Source organism: Episyrphus balteatus, chromosome 3, assembly GCF_945859705.1.
Source record: "Episyrphus balteatus chromosome 3, idEpiBalt1.1, whole genome shotgun sequence".
In the NCBI taxonomy this organism is placed as follows: Eukaryota; Metazoa; Arthropoda; class Insecta; order Diptera; family Syrphidae; genus Episyrphus; species Episyrphus balteatus.
This window is the reverse complement of record NC_079136.1, coordinates 46,698,558-46,718,585: the sequence shown is the minus strand read 5'-3', so window position 1 is coordinate 46,718,585 and position 20,028 is coordinate 46,698,558. Positions and strand designations below refer to the sequence as shown.

Genomic DNA, 20,028 nt, shown 5'->3' with positions numbered 1-20,028 from the left:
TTTTCAAGTTAAAGACAAAAACACGAAAAGTAACAAAAAGAGTCGAAAATTGTGATCGTTACAAAAATGGTCATATCTTTATAACATAGATTTTAAAGAAAAGTATCTTCTTATCTTTGCCAGGTAATGTACTACACATACAGAATTTAAAACAGCAAGGATTCAAAAAATTTTGAATTTTCTTACTTTGTTTTGTCAAAAAATTCCTTTGAAAAATCGATTTTTTTTAAATGTTTTGAAACATTGCACTTACACATCTGAAGTGACACAGAAAAAAAAATAATTCTAGTCCGAATACAAAGTATGCTTGAAAAAACAACGACAAAAAACTTTGAAAAATCTTATCTCGAATAGGTATTACATAACAAACATTTTTTAAGAGCTTTCTGGGCACTTGGTTTCCAAAAAAAATTATTTTTTCGTTAAATAGTGTAATGCTTAGTGGAATAAAAAAAAGTATTCTAGAAAGCCTCTGCGTTCGGCTACGTCTGCAAACTTTATGAAAAACAACATTATTTCTCTTTTTAAATCTTTAACCTTTAGGATTGTATCACGTCTTTTATTTACAACAAAACATTTGCATTATATAACTCATGCTTGTAATTTCTCTTGAATACTCTGCAAACTAATTTTCTTTGTTTCTATTACAACAAAAAGTACAAATAAAGTCGCCAATGCACACATTCCTCCAAAAAACCAAAATGCATAATACGGTCCCAAGGCATTTAGTTCAGGAAACCACCGTACCACAGCAAAACTGGTTATCCAATAAATACCACATGCAATCGAAGTAGCACTCGACTTGATATTCGATGGAAACATTTCACCCATCACTGCCCACGGAAGCGGTCCAAATCCAAACCCGAAGAACAAATTAAATCCAATCATAGCCGGCACTGGAAGCCATAAAATTTGTGATGCATCACCAAATGTTTGAATGTAGAAGAATGTTCCGAGTGTCAGATGTGCCAAACACATGCCAACTGATGAAATTATTAGAACGATTTTGCGTCCAGCCCGTTCAACAATAAAAGGAGTTGGAAAATTTGAAACAAGTTGAGCAAGTCCAATGATAATGGTAGCAATTGCTGGGTCAAGACTCGAATTGGTACTGCTAAAAATCGATTGGCTATTGACAAGTACAGCTTTTGTACCACAAAGTTGTTGGAAAACCAAACAGCCACAACCGATTAATAGGCCTTTTCTATAACCGCGGTTTTTGAATACATCCACAATGGATCCCTTATTCAACATTGAGGTGTCGACTTCTTTTTTAATTTGATTCATCAAGGCTTCGGTAGTTTTTTCCCTTTGTCCTCGTAAAATTCGTAGGGATTTAATTCCATTTTTTGTTCGGTTTTTCATTGCGAAGAAATACGGTGATTCTGGTATAAAGAAAATTGTTAGGAAGAATTGAATAATTGGAATCGAAAGGCAAATCCACTGTAAGGTCATATAATCAACGTATGGTCCAATACTGTACACGAAAACCAATCCACCTTTAAACAAAAAGTTATAAGATAAGGTTTGAGAAAAAAAATTAACCACTTACAACTCATAGAAAGTAAAAGCATAGACCCCAATGCACCACGAAGATCATTTGTTGCTATTTCACCAATGTACATTGGAACCACGGCATGTGTAATTCCACCTCCAACTCCCTGGAAAAAACAGAAACTATTGAAGTTAGAAGAGTTGTTTTGGTGTAAAACATAAGAACGAACCTGAAGTGTTCGTGCTGCATAAATATACCAAATATTATTACCAACAATCAACAAAATGTATGAAATGATGTAAAATATTGAAGTTGACAAAATTGCCCACTTTCGACCAAATTTGAATGCAATGTATCCTATTCCTAGGGCTCCTATAAAAAAGTGAACAAAAGAAACAAATGAAATTAGAAGACATTTAATAAATTTTTGAAAAACTGATTATTATTATTTTTGCATTATTTATTTGACTTCTTACAGAAAATAACTATAGCTTCAAATACAAACAGTGAATTTGCATTACTTTACTTTGGGTGGAGACAAAAAAAAATCTAGAGCGGGAAGGGCGATTTTTATGAAACTGATTTAAATTGGAAACACAAAAGGTTAAAATCAATGAAAACACTTGCAATGTTCTTCTTTGTCTTCAAAAACGTTTTAATCATGCTTAATCCAATACCTTGTCACTTGAATTGAATTTGCAAAAGCGATGTTCCATTTCATTCCAATTCTGATTAAATCTTTCCCCAATTTCCAAAATTTTCACAATTTTCTTTCTTGAAATTTTATGGATTTCTTGAAAATGTTGTTCCGAACTTATGACCAATGCAATGTTTTAGTGACAGAATTGCAAACAATAAAGCCAATTAATGAAGCAAATTATAATAGTTCAAAATGGGGGTTTTTAAAAATTTAACAAAATCTATATTAATAAAAAACAAAAAAAAAAAACAATTTTAAAGTTCCAGTGACCTCAACTCTACTTGAACTTTAAAATTGAATTATATTCAATCGCTCCACTTAAAATAAAAATAATTGTAATAATTTTTTATTATTTTTGTTATTTTTCTTTGTTATTAATAAAAAAAACCGTTAGGATTTTGAATAAACAAGTTACCAAATTCTGAGAGCCCTTAAGTTGGTCTTTCAGTATTTTAGTCTGTCGAATTTCTTACAATGTTGTCTTTTTAACCAGACATTAGCTATTCAACTATAATATTAAACATATGGTCAAATAACCAAAATTGTAAGAAATTCGACGAATTATAAAAAAAAATGCACACATTTTGTATTATTTTTACTTGCTCAATACGGCAAGTATTGGTTTCGTGTCGAAAAAAAAAATTTGAAGTTTTAACCAAAACCAACATTACGATGATGGAGAATTTCAAAAAAGTGGGTCTCGCAATTCCGTCCGTGCGTCTGTGCGGTTGTGCACAGCCTAAACAGGTGGACGTATTTTCTTCAAATTTGGTACAGATGATTTTTATGGAATTCTGAAAGTTTTTTTTTTTTTTGTTTTTTTATATCTCTCTTAGAAAGTGTACCTCCCATACAAATTTTTCAATTCAAACCAAATATCTCGAAAACGGCTCTAAGGATTTTGATTAAACTTTGCAGACATAATATTCAAAGCATTTGCAATAAAACTGCATTTTTATTTTTTTCAAAAAAAAGTCAAATAAAAAAATACTTTTTTTTTCATTTTTTAACAAAATTTTTCATTAAATGTCGGCTCTTCCCGAACATCAAAAAATTTACTTTAAATTTATAAATCTTAAAATCTACAAGTAAACTAACATAAAAGTGCTTTGAACTGCAAGAGGAAGTACGTGCGACCCCAGTCGTGCATTTGATTTTTTTTTTTTTTTTTTGTTCAATGCAGAAAATTTAATTGTAATAACCAGGGATAGGATGTTGTGGAATTTGCCTTTTTGTCGTGCATTTTATTTTTTTTTTTTTTTCAATGCAGAAAATTTAATTGTAAATAACATATTTTTATGATGATAGAGAATGAGAAAAAAGTGGAACACGAAAGTCCGTCTGTATTTCATTCCGTCAGGATGTCTGTCGGTCTGTTTAAGGCGCTAAAGTCTAAACGGATGGTCCGATCCACTTGGTATGTAACAGTTTTTAGATCTTGTACAGAGGGATTTTTGGAATTATTGTTTTTTACCAAAAACAACGGTACCTGTCATATTTTTGAAAGGTTAAATTTTCTGAAAAACGTCTCTTACGATTTTTATCAAAAAAAATCAAGTATTAATTTTCAGGCAATATCTATACCACACTAAAAAGCTGGCTTTTGAACAAATAATATAGTCAACGAATTGAACAACCAACCGTATAATTGTTTTGGTCACTGGGGTGTATGTGTATTTTTTTTTGGAAAATCTTAGATGTTAATGCAAATTCTTCTAGTTTTGAAATGATCATTGTGTTATGATATGACCCACTTTTAGATATTTCAAAATGGTGAATTGATGAATTGATCATGCCAGGTTCTGCCATAATACAGGACAAAAAACCCAGTTTAGAATTATTTCAAAAACTTAAATTTAAAGGAAAAGCGATAACTAGTAGCTAAGATTTTTTTCACTACAAAAGTTTTTAAATAGTCTCACAATAATATTGCGTGACACTGTAATTTGAGAGTTTTTAGGCTAAACTCACATAAAAAAAATTATTTAAACCAAAAAATATTGTTTTCGATATTTAATTCAAACCTAATCAGTTTTCTAACGTGTTAAAAACCTAAAACGATGTTAAAAGCTTGGTAAAAAGTTTATTGTTCTAGTTGCACATACATACTTGGAACACAATCCATATTCTTAACTCAAAAAAAAAAAAACACTAGAAGTCAAAAGTCAAATTGTAAACTGTACTCATAACACAGGTCTACAAGGTTTTTGGTGCCGAGACTATGATATACTTTTCTATAGGTTTTCGGTGTGCTGAGTTCGAATCTGAAGTCAGAGATATCCTATCAGCTCCCGTTTTTTAAATATTACCGTAAGAAGATGTAAAAAAACAACTTTTGAGGTTATGCTTTTATGTGAAGACATTTTTTTTTTTAAATATCAATTATACGGTTTCTATAAGAACTATATTCCATCTTTCAAGATCTTTTTAAATCTTTTCGATATCTTTTTTATTGTTCGAGATATCGTCAGTTTTTTGGGTTATTGTAATGTATCAAACAGATATCACGTTTTCATCTCCTTCTTGATAAAAACACACCTTCATTTTAAGATATCTCCGGCAGTAAAAAAGATATTGCAAAGATTTAAACAGGTCTTGAAATAAGAAAAAAATAGTTCTTATAGAAACCGTTATGAATTATATTTTTAAAAAATTCTTTAAATTAAGGCATAACATCAAAAGTGGTAAAAAAACGTTTTTCTTTTTGCATTTTCTAACGGCAATATTTCCAAAATGGGAGCTGATAGAATATTTTTGACTTCAGATTCGATTTTAACACACCCAAAACCTTCAGAAAAGTATATTTTGGTTCATGTGGGGAAGTTCTTGTTAACTCCAAAAAAGTCAAAAAACGATTTTTTCGAACATTCTAACGGTAATATTTCAAAAACCGGAGCTGATAGGATATTTCTGATTTCAGATTCGAGTTCAGCACATCAAAAACTTATAGAAAAGTATATCATAGTGTCGGCACCAAAAAAAAAAATTAAATTTTGTAGACCAGTGAATTCATTGATTTCTGTTCTTCTTAGCGAGCCATAAATAATATAAAAATATAAATGGCCTTACTCACCAAAGAAAGCACCAACTGCTGTCAAAGAACCAATCCATCCTTCTTGCACTGTTGTAATACCATAATCTAATGGACTATCTTCAGTTTGTTCTCGCAGTTTTGGTACCACAGGTGAAGTCCATCCAATGTAAACTCCAACAGAAAAACTTGCCAAAGTAGCTAAAATCATTAAATTATTGAAAATTTTTCCAAATTGATTAAGTTTAAAGTATCTTTACCACAAAACGTTACAAGATAAAGTCGATACTTCTTCACAGGATCCATTCTAGATTATCTTATTTATCTTTAAAACGCTAATAGAAAAATTATTTTTTAATTTATATTAATTGTTTTAACGATGAATCAACTGATTTACTGAGATAAGAATTTTAGAACAGATCGCCGACAAGATTCGAAATTAATAGAAAAATGATCTATCTATTTACAAACAATACGAGGCGATGAGTTTTAATTTTTTGTATTATCAAATAGAACTACATTAATCAAAAAATTTATCAACTGGCCACTTGCACTTTTTCGAAAATTCATTCATGTCTTGAGAACACATACTTATTCTTCACAATTTCTTAATTTCAGCCTTTATTCTGACCGTTGCTCCTAGAATCAGTCTGGTCTGGTCTTATTATTTATAGGTGCGCCAAATTCTAGGTGTGCATGATCGATTTACCTCACTTTTGATAAAATGAGCCTTTTTTATGACTCGGGCGATAAAGAACTGGCCAATTTATGAATTAGTAGAAACAAGCTATGAAATTGAATACATTGTTGTCTTTTAACTATACTAACGACGACGGTTAAGGTAGATCTGACGCGTGAACAGAAAACTTAAAAATGATTTGCAAGAAGAGCCTATAATCTTATCAGATCGTAAATCATAGAAAAACAATCAATCTCGTCGTTTAACCAATCTTTATAGCTCCAGCTGGCCTAAACGCGTAATCGGGTTTCCTCTAACTATAATTAACTATTTCAGTTTCCGCAGATAGTACTTTAAGTTTTTCGTTTTGACTTCAATTTATTAAATTTTTTCTATTTGATTTATACCGAAGTTTGGTTCATGAACTGAAATATTCGACTGTCATGATTCCATTTCAAACCAAACAATTTAATAATAAAAATTTTGGTTTATTCTGTCCATTTAACTTACACCAGGGGCGGACTGAGAAATATAAAGGCCCCAAAGTTCGTTCCACTTCGTTGGCAAGGGATTCGATTATTTTATTTCATTTCTTCCCACGAAATAGTATAGTTGGAATATTTTTCCAAAATTTTACTTTCTAGGTATCCATTTACATTTGATGGAAAAAATATTTTAAAAAATTATTTATTAAAAAAGTTTACGTTCAAAAAAAAAAAATTGTTTGTGTAAATTCGCTCCTGACGTTAATTCACAACTCAGCAGATTTAATACGAAAAATATTAATTGAATAAAAATGATATCTAAAGCGATAATTATCAAATCAATAAAGGTCGTACGTCGGCCTATGTTTTAAAGACAATAAAGCACAAATTTCTGTTTAAAGATTCCGATCTATATCTACCTAAAACTTTAGTTATTTTACTCTTCTTCGTTTGTGACTTGTCAAATTTACTTATCCTTGAATAGACACAAACTCATTTTTAAGTCATAAGATTAAAATTTACTGATGGAAAACAAGTTAAACCCATTACGCATTATCAATTTTATTAGGATGATTCTTTAATTCATTTGATAGATATAGATTTGAAAGATAGCAAACCAAGTAGTTATCAATTTTTGAGAAATAAGAAAACATGGTTTGTGTTATTAAACTGAAAGCTTTAGCTTTGCCAAAAAACCACACTTATTGACTACGATTGTTTTGATAAAGCTGTTGCATGCAATCTCCAAAAAAAACATCATTTCATTTCCTCTCTATACAGTGGCTCATATTGACTTTTTTTCTTGCAAAAATTATAATTATAACCAACAAAGATTACAAGACAATTTTTGTCATCGTTGTTTTTTTTTTTTCAGGAAAAAATATTTATTTATTAGTTGAAACCTTGATAAATTAAATCCTTCAAACTACATAAAAATATTGCATTTAAAGATTGATGTTTTGATATCTATAATGTTAACACTTAAAACAAATAACCGGACTTCGTGAACTTTCCTGCCCTTAACCTTCTTAAATACTAATTAAAGAGCGTCAAATATTACACATAAAATGTCATCTGAAGGAGTCTAAAAAAATGGATTTGAAAAATTGAATGGGGAAAAAGGGAAGGTGTAAGGTGGTTAATTTGTATTTTCACACCTTAGACTTGAAGAAACAATAAAGAAAGTCCTGGATTTTTTTTTTTTGTTTTATTATTTTTTTATTTGTTTTTAATTTATTCTACAGAATAACTAAAAAAAAATTTCAAATTCAAAAATATTAACAATTAAACGTCATTTTTATTCATGATTGTTTTTGTTTTCTTGTGTTAGTTTGTATTTTTTGTCAAAATTCTTTAAAAGCAGCTTTAACAATGGACATAACATTTTTGTTGAAATTATTCCTTAGAATAATTTTTATTCGTCTCTGAAAGAAGCAGATAGTTTTATTCCTAGGAATAAGCTATATCTGCCTATTGAAAAAATGTTTTTTTCTCTATCAGGGGAATAAGTACTAACTGACTGTTTAACTGACTATTAAAAAATTGGCCCTTAATGAAATGAAATAAACAATTACACAAATATTTTTATTTAAACATTTATTTATTTTAAGTTTTAATTTTAAATTTAACAACTTTTTATTTTGACGCGTCGTGCGTCGTTACAAAATAAAAAGTTGTAAAATTTTAAATTAAAATTAAAAATAAATAAATATTTAAATAAAAATAATTGTGTAATTGTTTATTTTATTAAAACAAATAAAAAGTATAATACAACTTGGAAACAAAAACTATAAGGGTGGTCCAATTTATTGTTTTTTACATTTTCGTTCTTCCCAACTTAAAATTTTTTTTGCATATGTGTTTTGTGTAATAAATATGTACATATGTGAAATTTCATCATTTTAGCGGAAATGAAAGTGGGCACTCAACAGGATCAAAGTATGGTGCTGTGAAGTGTATAAAATGAAGTTACTTGTAATATAGTAAATAATTTTATGATATGCCTTTTTGTCTTTTATAAAAATAACACTAGTTAAGTGTTATTTTTAGAGATGAATTTTATTTATTAATTAAGTTTATTATAAAGGCCGTTTCTCTATTATTCAAACTAAATTAAATATTTTTTTTTTTTTATTTTGTAAAAATAGTGTTGACTAATGCCATTTTCCAAACTGAATTCATTTTTTTCCAAAATATAATAATACCAGTGTTCTAGCATTTTTGAAAATAAAAAAATATTAGTTAGTTTTTCGGAGGTCGTAATCAATAAAAAAGAAGAAGATTTGCAACAATCTCAGATTTCAAAGGAATTCCCGAAAAATTCAGCATCTAAAAAAAAGTTGAAAATGTAGCTATCTACTTAAACACTTTTCATATCAAACTATGTATGTATGTAAGTAAAGTCGGATTTGAAGGATGCACCATACCCATCGATTAATATTCAGTTTTTGTTTTTGTAACGTGATGTTTAACTGTAAAAAAAATCATTGTGTACCAACACTTAACAAATAAACAAATTGCTTTTCAATGACGACTTGAACATTAACCAATTGATGGAAAAAGATTGAAAGTAACCAGTACTTTTGTAATAGTAAAGTGCAGGAGTGTGTGCATAACATTTTCAATATTTGTGAACACTTCTGATAGCTGATAAGGGATTGCTTCTCTTTAATTTACACTTACTATTTCAACTGCAGACAGTTTAGAATGTCAGCTAAAATGCAAGCTATTTACGAATAAAGAAATAAAAATTAATTAAAATTAAATACAAAAATGGTATTCTTGATTACAAATTAATTTAAAAGTGTTGTCTGAAGTTTTATTGTTGAAAATGGAGCCTTATAAAAAACATCGAGTTATTTTAACTGCATTAAATGGTATATCTCCAATTACATATATTATTCAAGTCATTGTTACATTTTAAATTATTTTTTTGTTTCATTTATAATTATTTCGGTTTTTTTTTAAGCAAATTTAGTAAATGTGGCATTTGGAACATGTCTTGGATGGTCATCGCCAATTGTTCCCAAATTAAATACTCACACTGAAGACAGTCCATTAAAATTTCCAATAACCAAAGAAGAAGAAGGTTGGATAACTTCAATCATTACTCTGGGATCTTTAAGTAGTAAGTTGATGTATGAATTAAAAGAAAACATAAAATTAATTATGATTTTCATTCTAAAATTAATTTTGAACTGATGAGTCAAATACAAAATGTCGAGTACCCGCGAGTACAATATATTTTAATAAAGCTCTGTTGCTATAAAAGAAAGCTGTCAAAGTCTCAAAGCAAGATAGAATTCCATCAAGACAGTTTTATTTTTCAACTAAAAATTTGTTTTATCAAATTGAAGATTTCCACGTTGGGCGCCAGATATCTGCTTCAATTAAACCATTTTATTATTTTTAAGCATGCATTATTGGTGGACCTTTAGGAGGTTTAATCGGAAGAAAATGGACTCTTCTTGTGGGTTCAATGTTTTTCACAGCTTCGTTTATTTTAATGATGGTTGCAACTGAAGTTTGGTTTATCTATTTGGGCCGTTTGATGCAGGTAAACATCAAATTTGTTCGTCACGACATGTTTTTTTTTTTTAATTTATTTTACTATTTAATCCATTAAGGGCTTTGGAGCAGGACTTTGTGTTGCTACTCTTCCTTTATATGTTGGAGAAATAGCCACAGATGATGTTCGAGGAGCTCTTGGTTCTTTAATGGCACTTAATTTGCTTGGTAAGGACACAATATAAGTTTCAATTATACAATAAATGCAAATTAATTTTCTATTTTTCAATTTAAAAGGTGGAATTCTCTACGTTTACTGTATCGGTCCCTATGTAAGTTACATAGCTCTGCAGTGGTTTTGTATAGCAATTCCCATATTGTTCCTCGTCATATTTCCTTTCATGCCAGAGAGTCCATATTTTTACGCAGCCAGAAACCAAAGACCGGAAGGAATAAAATCCTTGCAATTTCTTCGCGGACAAAAAGCTTCTCAAGTCGAAGCTGAAATGACAAAAGTTCAAAAAAACGTTGACGAAGCAAAGTCCCGAAAAGGAAAACTAACTGATGTCATTTGCAACAGAGGCTACCGAAAGGCTCTGTTTATTTGTTGTGGTCTTTTGACACTGCAACAGTTAACTGGTACCTCAGTTGTCACTTTTAATAGTCAATCGATATTTAGCAGTGCCAAGTCAACTTTAGATCCGGCTATTGCAACAATTATACTTGGTGTGGTTCAATTATTTTCCAACTTGATCACTCCATTTGTGGTGGACCGAAGTGGTCGAAAAATAGTTCTTCTTATTTCAGCGTGTGGCATGTGTGTGTCATTGGTAGCATTGGGAACGTTCTTTTATATTCAAGCATTTGGCGATGCAACTGGTATTGAATGGCTTCCAGTTCCTGCATTGATTGCATTCAATGTTTTGTATTCTTTTGGATTTGGACCTCTTCCTTGGGCAGTATTAGGGGAAATTTTTCCTTTGAACATCAAACCAATTGGCACATCGATAGCGTGTGTTTGTGCTTTTATAACGGGTTTTGTGGTAACACGTTGGTTTCCGGAGTTAAATGCTTTGGGACCATATTATGCTTTTTGGATATTTGGATCATTGTGTATTGTGGCATTATTGTTTGTCATTTTTGTTATGTTTGAGACAAAAGGATTAAGTTTGCAGCAGATCGAGGAGAAACTACATGCAAAATGAAGATATGAAGATCCTTTGCTTTATCTCTATTTATTTATTTATATAGAAAATGTTGTTATTTAAAATTTTTAATACTTTATCATTAAAATACAAATACGTCAGTGTTTACGGAGTTTTTATTGTTTCATTTATACGAAAAATAAAATCTATAAAGGAAGTGATCGAAATAGAAGTTGTTTGAGCAAAGCTTAAATGGCAAAACAATATAATATACTAGCTGACCCGGCGGACTTCGTTCCGCCATTTTTTGTATTTATTTTTAATTCTCGACTCTATAATTAGTTAACATTTTAAATGAAAAAGGGAATCAAAACTTGAAAAGTTCGTAAAATGAGTTTAAAAATATTCACTTTTAAACTTTTAGCAAAAGTGGCCTATGTAAAATATGGCCTATGTTAAAAACGGCCAAAAAACTTGGGACAAAAAAACTTGTTTTTCCCGTTATTCGGTCAAAAATCATTTTAAAAATTCAAAAGTTTGAACATGCATGCGCATGATTAAAATCTATATTTCCTATAAGTTTGAGATTTTTTGCAGACTTTAAAAAATTCCAAAAAAATAAAAGACTACTCAAAAATGTCCCTAAAAATTAGGTTGTTTTTCAAAAATTTTTATTTCAAAATACAGGGTGTATGAAAAAAATCCGTTTTAGACCCCTAATTTTTTTTTAATATCTTTCTCATGGTGTAACTCAAATTTCTGTGCAAAATTTTGCGTACCTCTAATTAGTCTTTTGTCGAAGGTCTATGACTGCAAAAAAACCTTCACAACTTGGTTTTGAAATTTTTTTGAATTTTTTCAATACCTTTTTTAACTATTGAATAAATTTGTCTATCATTTAAAAAAAAAGTCAACTCTTTACGACTTACCGTTTAGAAAATAGCCTCTTTTTTCAATGTCGTGTTACCCCTATTTACCCTATAAAATCTTAAATTTTTTTTTGCCTTAAACCTTCTTCTCTTCTACCTCTTTGATTAAAAAAAAATTAAGAAAATAAGTCAGCCGGTGTGGCCGGTTAGCGAACGTACACAAAACCAAACTTTAATTTGTGCCCTTAATTATGAAAGTGGACTAAGTCACTCCTAAAAATGGCATCAAATCTAGCCTAAAAATAATTATTATTTAAGGGGTAAAGTTTATTTGATCGCGAAATTGCAGTAAATATATTTTTTTTATTGCTCCTTCAGTGATTTCATAAAAGAAATACAATTAAATCATTATAAGAAAATTATTATGTACCTATGTTTTTCTTTAACCAATGCAAAAAGTGACTTAGTCCACTTTCATAATCAAGGGCACATATATATAATAGATTTTAATTTTCTAACTTTAAGCCATGGGTTTGTTTCTTAGTAATCATTAAAAAAAAAATACAAGTTGTAAAATATGTACTTACTTCAAATATTACCTATGAAAAAAAGCCTTTAATGCTCCGGACAAAAGTTCCAGCTAAGATTTGAAGATTTTCATCTGCTATTAAAAAAAAATCATGTGTGGAATTCACACGTGCTAGAAGTGAAACCTTAAATAATAATGTTCTTTAAAAAAAAAATGAATTTAAGGGTGATGGAGTTAAGTTAGATTTTTTCGATTTTGTTTTTTCAAGAAAAATGATTTTTTAAGGTTTAGCTTCGACCACATTTGAATTGAACACATGGTAAATTTTATATCACCTGAAAGTTTATTGTTTCAGTTCAAAATATTTTTATCGACAATATCTATACAACATCTACAAAAAGAGCTAGAATTTTTTTTGAACCCAATCAGTTTTCATCAAAAAAAGCAAACCAAAAAAAAATAAATCTTTTTTCTCTTCTTACATCATTAAATAGATTATTTTAAATAGCAACATATAGTAAATTTTATATCATCTGAAAGCTTATTAGTTCACCTTTTATATGACGCTTCAGTCATATTTCTACGATCTATCTAATAAAAAAAAAAAATTATAATCAATTGATTTTTCTTGTCGATTTTTTGTTTCATCGTGTTTCAAATCACTACAATACTAAAGATGTTTTCACTTCAAAAATCACCCCTTAACAACATGCTTGAAATGCGACCATAAAATAAATTTCGATGAAAAGCCATCTGCTGGCCATTAGGATTACTAAAAAGTAGAAATATTTAAAAATAACATTTTTTTTGGTTATATCGTTCCTATCTTAATATTTAAAAAAAAACTATTGAAAAATAGAAAATTTGTCAATTTTTAACAGCAGAAAGTGCAGATCGTAAGTAAACAGGGAAAATATACCCACATGTTTAGGTTATAAATCCACAGATCAATTGTACCGAAAATCAAGTTTTTCATATGTATTAGCGCTATAACTAGGGGGAAGTGGTCACCCTTCGTACAGTTTTTACTTATTTTTTTTTAGTTATTTATTTACTCACTCCAGTTTCGAGAAAATGGACTTTATTTGTAACATGCATATTATTACACTTTAGAAAAAAATTTGACACTTCTAAATCAAAGGCTTAAATAGTAATAGCCATTTTACTGGGATTAGATTTTTGTACGAATCCTCCCCACCCGTGGGGTACCTTCGTACAGCACATGGGGTACATTCGTACAGGATATTTAAAACGTTAATTTGACTAACTTTTGATTTGTCAAATGCCAAATATGAGTTTTAAAACATTTAATTAATTATTAATTTATCAATTAATTGAACTTGACTCAGAAAAAAACAAAAACAAATAAAAAACTTAATTTTTCGCGATTCGATGATTCTGAAACAAATTATTATTTACATATATAAAAATACCAACCTTAATTCACTATAGAATGCGAAATACTTATTATAGAGGTTTAAATTTCGTTTCAATAAAACTGTAACTCCGTGTTTTGATTGTTATCTGCTGAAGAAAATTTACTGGCGGGCATACGTATGCGTACGAATGTGCCCCATATTTGACTGTACGAATGCTCCCCAAGCTGTACATAATGCAGAAAAATCGATTTTTGAAAAAATGTACTGAGATTTTGCAATATTTATAATTAAAACACAAATTTAACACTTTAAACAACAATTCTTCATTACTGTTTAGCCAAAAACATACTTAACTTAAACACAACATGACATCAAATGTACATAAAAAAATTACTCAGAGCACTAAAAAACACAAAAAGTCTTGTGGCGACCGAATCCGTTGCACTTAGGATTCAAAATTTATCTAGTAGCTCGGCGCCTACTATGTCTATGCACACTAGTAAGCACGTGTTTGAATACCGTTTAGTTTTTGTTTTATGCTCACTGTACGAAGGGTGACCGTGTACGAAGGGTGACCACTTCCCCCTACATATATAATAAAAATAAAAAAAAGAAGAAATTTTCGATATTTTTATTTTTTTTTTATTTAACACATTCTCGCAATACATACAACTGTAGCCTTTCAAATTAAACAATACTTTGACAAATTTCACTTTCTTCCGAAACAATGAACAAACATAGAAAAAAGTAAAAAAGAAAAAATATAGTCAGCATATTACCTTATTCTAAGAATTTTTTTTTATCTAAATTTATCGGTTATTGAGTCTATTTTGAATTTCTTGCAAACTCATTCCCTTTGTTTCCATCACAATGAACAACACAAAGAAGAATCCTATTCCACAGAAAATAGTAAACAAGTAGAAAGCATAGTAGGCTCCTAAAGCATCTAGAGCTGGATACCATCTTGTAATGACAAATCCAAAGATCCAACATGTTGATGCAACAATTGATGAAGCAATCGGCTTAATGTTTCCAGGGAACATTTCACCCATAACAGCCCATGGCAGAGGTCCAAATCCAAGACAATAAACAATAACGAAAAGAATCAAAGCTGGAACTGGTAGCCAAAGAATTCCAGATGCATCACCGGTATCTTGAATGTAGAAGAATGTTCCAAGTGCTGCCAATCCAATGCACATGACACTTGAAGACATCAACAAGATGGCTTTTTTGCCCAAACGCTCTACAATTAGAGGTGTAACACCACTTGAAACAACCTGGACAGCTCCAATAATGATTGTAGCGATGGCAGGGTCAATTCCGGTATTAGCTTTCTTAAAGATTGTTTCACTGTTGAAGAGCACAACGTTGATACCTGACAACTGCTGGAAGCTAATCAATCCAACGCTGATTAAGAGAGCTTTTCTGTTTCCTGCACCGCGGAATACATCAACAAATGATCCCTTATTGGCCATACTTTCTTCGACTGATGCTTGAATTGCTGTCATCTCGTCTTGAACTCCCTCAGTGCTTTGACCACGGAGGAATTGTAGTGATTTAATGGCATCAAGTTTACGACCCTTTTCAATGAAGTAGTAAGGACTCTCTGGGAAGAAGAAGAATAATACAGCAAAAATGATTGGGATGACAAGACAGGCCCATTGTAAGGCAACATAGGACACATAGGGACCAACAGCGTAGGCATATAGAATTCCAGCTGTAATTTGAAATTTACATTAATTAATCTTGATATTGATAGAATATTTTTAATTGAATACTTACAAACAATAAACAATTGCATAAAGGATCCCAATGCTCCTCGACAATCGTCCGTAGCAATTTCACCCACATACATTGGTTGAACAGTCATGATAAAACCTACTCCAAAACCCTAAAATTTTTCAAAAAAATTAGTTTTTTTTATATATCCCTTAGTAAGAAATGAAACTTACCTGAATTAAACGGGCAATATAAATTAACCAAACATCATGAGCAAGAAGTAAGAGGATGTAAGCAATGAGGAAGAAAAGAGAACTTGACAGCATTGTCCATTTGCGACCGATCATGCCGGCAAGTGGTCCCGCAACGAAAGGAGCTGTGAAAGAGAATTATTAATAATAATTGAGTAAAGTTTTATTGAGTTGGAAAGATAAATTTTTTGTTACAACAACTTGAGTAGGTAGTATTTTTCCTATTTTGCTTCTTAAAAACCGTATCAGACCTAATTGGAGCCAACTCCTATTGATTTAGTAATTCCTCTCTTCTGCTAGAAATAGCTGCTAATAAATAGCTGCTTGTTAGCTGACGATTTCTTTTTCACAAAAAGTCTCAATTTCGACAAAGTTTACAAAATACGAAAATCGATATTTTGGAAAACATTAAGCTTACATTAGCTAAAAAAACCAGTGATACATTATTTTCGTCAAGGACTTTTCCTCAAGAAAAGCAGCATGGAGGACTTTTGTTTTTTAATGGTAATTCTTTTTTACTTTTTTACTTGGCGATGCTTTATTGGTTTCGTGTAGAAACAAAAATTCGAGGTTTTAATCAAAGCCAACATAACGATTATTGAGAAGATCAAAAAAGTGGTTTTCGTCAAGCCGATGCCGTCCGTCAAGTCGGTCAGTGTGTCTGTGCGTCCATCTGTACATCGAGCTAGGGCCTAAACGAATGGATGGATTTGCTTGAAACTTGGTTGATTTTTGCGTAATTTCCTAAGTACGTTTTTATATTTTTTTAAAATCTCCTTTTTAACGCATATCTCCCATATACCGTTTTCGAGGTATTGCAATTTGCTCGAAAACGGCTCTAACGATTTCGATAAAATTATGTACGTAATAGTCTTATGGATTCTAACAAAACTGCGTTTTTAGTTTTTCTCAAAAAATTCGGAGAACGGAAATGTAGCGTTGCGGTTTTCTGCAAGAATTGAAATGTTTTAAAGGTTCATACATTTCATCAAAGTATAAGCCAACTTTATTCAAACTTCAGACAGGTAATTCTTTTCAATTCGAGGTATAAAATGTTAAAAAAAGTTTTTGAAAAAAAATGAAAAATTTAATTTTCTTAACTTTCGATTTTTAAAAAAAAAATTTTCTCGAAACTTAACAAAATTATACATTTCCAATAGGTAGATATTTAAGATAATGATACTTTGAACTACAAGAGCAAGTACGTGTGACCCAGTCGTGCATTTTAAAATTGTATTAAGGAGAATAAGAAAATTTGTATGAAACGTGGACGTTCTGCGGCAAAGAATGATTTTGTTATTTTTTGATATAATTAAGTGCTACACATAAAAATTTTATCCTTTCAAATAATTCACAAACGGATCAAAAGCATTGATGCGTTTAACACTTTATAAAGATTTTGTCAATAGGAATTTTAACTTTGAACTATGTTTGAAATACAAAATAAGATGCTCTGTCTGAAGATTTCAAAAATCTTGAATATCCAGCCATTAGAACTCAATGTATATGCTTCTTAAATTGTCAGTTTTGAGTCCACTTTGAGAGTTTACTGTAATACTGTAATAAAATAAACTACAGATGTGCAAAATTTCAATGAATTCCATATTCAATTCCTAAAATAAGGCTGAAAAGATGTTCTTTTTCTAAAAACGTTATATCTTTTGATCTAGAGCACATACAAATTTGATTAAACTTTATTGAATATTGCCTTTCTTTTGATATATCACACATAACGGTACGTGTTCTACAAGTTCAAAATCTTTAACTAAAAAACTTGAAAAATACATACAAAAATACAAATTTTGTAGACATGATAGAAATATGATTGAAGCGTCATAAAAAAGACGAAACAATAAGCTTTCAGATGATATAAAATTTATCATAGGTTGTCATATAAAAAAATGGATTTAAAGGTGATGGAATAAAAAAAAGGTAGATTTTTTCATTTTTAGGTTTCACTTCTATCACGTGTGAATTGCACACATGATTTTTTTTTATTTTTTTGTCAACTGTTATCCTAATCACTTTAAAACTCTCAAACAAAATCATGAAGTTGTTGATTTTAAAAGCTTAATTCTTTTGGTTGCATAATATGCAAGATCAATCTCTTCAGACTTAGAAAAAATGACAGAGCATTATATGTATTTTATATTTGAAAAAAAAAAAATATTATTCAATTTGTCCTTTTTTACAGAGCTTGCATGATGCATCAAAGAAGCTTATAATAAAATATCTTGCATTCTTAATGGAATACAGCGAAACGTCCATACTCAAAGTTTTGCCTACGTTATAGTTTTTTTCATTTAATACTAATTTTGAATTTTCTTAATGGGCGCCCCCAATGCGAAAATAACCAATTTTACATTATAGGTATTTCACAAAAACCCATGTTTTATAAACTTACTCTGTAGTGAAAATCAATTTTTTTTTTTCAAGTAGTTAGTTAGTCCTCGATAAATTGGTCAAAATAATATCCACGTTGATTTTTTTTGGAATGCAATTGTAGGATAACATTTTTTAGAGCCACCCTTATGCAAAATAATTCTAATAACTCAAAAAATCACGATTTAGAAATTTTCGGTGTGATGAAAATCCAAATTTTTCGAAAAATGAATAAATAAATATTTTTTGCACGACCCTAATTCTTAATTTTTTTTTACAATATTTACATTTACTAACAATAAAAACATCGAATCAAGAGCCAAATAAATTTCTTCGTCAGTTCTGCAGACATCTGCTGCAGTTCGACTAAGTTAGTACGATCACAGATCTGACTTTATGAACAATTGAACAAGTCTAACGCAAGCCTAAGTTAGGCAGTTGGGTGAAACCCATACTTTGTCAAATTCTATCCGCAGTTAGATTAAGCTTCTTTTCTCGAAACAAAAGTAACACTATTTATCCCTCTGTCGGCACACGGGTGCGAATTTGACAGGACAAAAATAAAAAGTGGTCACAAAAAAGTGTCTTTATAAGGGTGAAAATACAAATTTTTGAAATTGTGAATACAATATTCGAATTCCTCGGAAAATTTTACATCAATTTCATATATGATTCTCTATAAAATAGTGAGACCGAAAAAAGTTCTAGCGACATGAAAAAGTATAAACCAAATTCGCAAAAAAGAGGTGTGCCTACAGAGGGTTTTCAATAACAACAATGTTTGGAAAAATTTAATATATCATCAAAATTGGAGAAAAAAATTAAAAAGTCCACCATTTTAAATTTTCTTGCCATCATTGTAGATGGCAATTTCTTATTTTAAGTAGACTGGCTTGAAATATTGCTTCCACTACTGCAAGTTTTAGATTTTTTTTCAACAAGAGCTCGAAATTTAGAAAATTTTAAATTGTTGGAGTCGATTCCTTTGCATTATATTTTCCATTTTTTCAACAAAGTTCATGGTTGAATGATTTTATTATCAAATAAGGATTTTCAAGGAAAATATTAAACTATAGTTTCTTCCAAGAGCCGTGTTATCGTGAGTATTATGCAAAGTAAAGCAAAATATTTCCACGGTTTCCGTTATTTATTACTTTATACTTTTTGTCTAAATGTTTCTTGTTTCAATTTTTTCCAAAGCATTTTTATCAACTCATTTTTAATGGAAAAAAGGGTAAGTAAGTTAATTTTTTATCGCTGGGCTCTGTGCTTGTTTTTGGACTTCAAAGTCTCACGGAAACTCAACTTATGTCAGTTTATTTATGGGTTCCACTGAATTTTTGTACTTAACTCAAGGTGTTGTAATTTTTGTTAAGACCTTCAAGATGTTTAGTAACATTGTATATACTTACTAACTAAAGCTCCAAGTGCAATTAAAGATGAGATCCATGCTTCTTGTTCGGAATTAATTTTGAAATCCAACGGACTGTCTTCAGTGTTATTGATCAATTTTGGTAAAATTGGTGAAGTCCATCCTAAACATGTTCCAATAGCAAAACTTGATAAATTCGCTGTAAATTAAAATTATTAATTAAATTAAAATATTTTTCATCTAAAATCCAAAATTCTTACCGCATATTGTGGCTAAATATACTCGTGATTTTTTGATCGGTTCGATTCTTCCTCTGCGTCCGTGCTCCATTTCAAAAGGACTAACTTCCGTATATCTGGTTGGTGGATCTGTTGAATTCATTTAGTCATGTATGACTGGGTTATATAATAGGGCTAAAATAAAATCAAATAATTTGTTTTTTAATTCTAAATTACCACACCAATATTTTTAATTATAAACTTTTC

The 20,028-nt window shown here is 30.0% G+C and overlaps 3 protein-coding genes across 3 annotated transcripts; 1 reads left to right on the top strand and 2 right to left on the bottom strand.

Annotated features, from left to right (window-relative positions):
* Window positions 1-591: 591 nt before the first annotated feature.
* LOC129914975 (facilitated trehalose transporter Tret1-like) lies at window positions 592-5,532 on the bottom strand. The gene is made up of 5 exons (XM_055994427.1): window positions 5,487-5,532; window positions 5,269-5,427; window positions 1,725-1,867; window positions 1,553-1,661; window positions 592-1,499 (listed from the first exon to the last, which is right to left on the bottom strand). Exons 1-5 carry the CDS (start codon window positions 5,530-5,532, stop codon window positions 592-594), a joined length of 1,365 nt encoding a protein of 454 aa, XP_055850402.1.
* A 3,663-nt stretch (window positions 5,533-9,195) lies between these two features.
* LOC129914974 (facilitated trehalose transporter Tret1-like) lies at window positions 9,196-11,102 on the top strand. Its single transcript, XM_055994426.1, has 5 exons — window positions 9,196-9,266; window positions 9,359-9,517; window positions 9,804-9,946; window positions 10,017-10,125; window positions 10,195-11,102. The coding sequence occupies exons 1-5, from the start codon at window positions 9,221-9,223 to the stop codon at window positions 11,100-11,102; spliced, it is 1,365 nt and encodes a 454-aa protein (XP_055850401.1). The 5' UTR covers window positions 9,196-9,220.
* Window positions 11,103-14,603: 3,501 nt separating this feature from the next.
* Window positions 14,604-20,028, bottom strand: LOC129915296 (facilitated trehalose transporter Tret1-like). The gene is made up of 5 exons (XM_055994784.1): window positions 19,804-20,028; window positions 19,584-19,742; window positions 15,772-15,914; window positions 15,602-15,710; window positions 14,604-15,536 (listed from the first exon to the last, which is right to left on the bottom strand). Exons 1-5 carry the CDS (start codon window positions 19,922-19,924, stop codon window positions 14,629-14,631), a joined length of 1,440 nt encoding a protein of 479 aa, XP_055850759.1. The 5' UTR covers window positions 19,925-20,028; the 3' UTR covers window positions 14,604-14,628.

Coding starts and splice junctions, on each gene's coding strand:
- LOC129914975 (XM_055994427.1), bottom strand. CDS start 5,532: ATGGATCCTGTGAAGAAGTATCGACTTTATCTTGTAACGTTTTGTG. Junction 1,662..1,724: donor ATGCAGCACGAACACTTCAG/GTTCGTTCTTAT, acceptor TGTTTTTTCCAG/GGAGTTGGAGGTGGAATTAC. Junction 1,500..1,552: donor GCTTTTACTTTCTATGAGTT/GTAAGTGGTTAA, acceptor TTTTGTTTAAAG/GTGGATTGGTTTTCGTGTAC.
- LOC129914974 (XM_055994426.1), top strand. CDS start 9,221: ATGGAGCCTTATAAAAAACATCGAGTTATTTTAACTGCATTAAATG. Junction 9,267..9,358: donor TATTTTAACTGCATTAAATG/GTATATCTCCAA, acceptor TTTTTTTTTAAG/CAAATTTAGTAAATGTGGCA. Junction 10,126..10,194: donor AATGGCACTTAATTTGCTTG/GTAAGGACACAA, acceptor TCAATTTAAAAG/GTGGAATTCTCTACGTTTAC.
- LOC129915296 (XM_055994784.1), bottom strand. CDS start 19,924: ATGAATTCAACAGATCCACCAACCAGATATACGGAAGTTAGTCCTTTT. Junction 19,743..19,803: donor ATATTTAGCCACAATATGCG/GTAAGAATTTTG, acceptor TTTAATTTACAG/CGAATTTATCAAGTTTTGCT. Junction 15,711..15,771: donor ATATTGCCCGTTTAATTCAG/GTAAGTTTCATT, acceptor GAAAAATTTTAG/GGTTTTGGAGTAGGTTTTAT.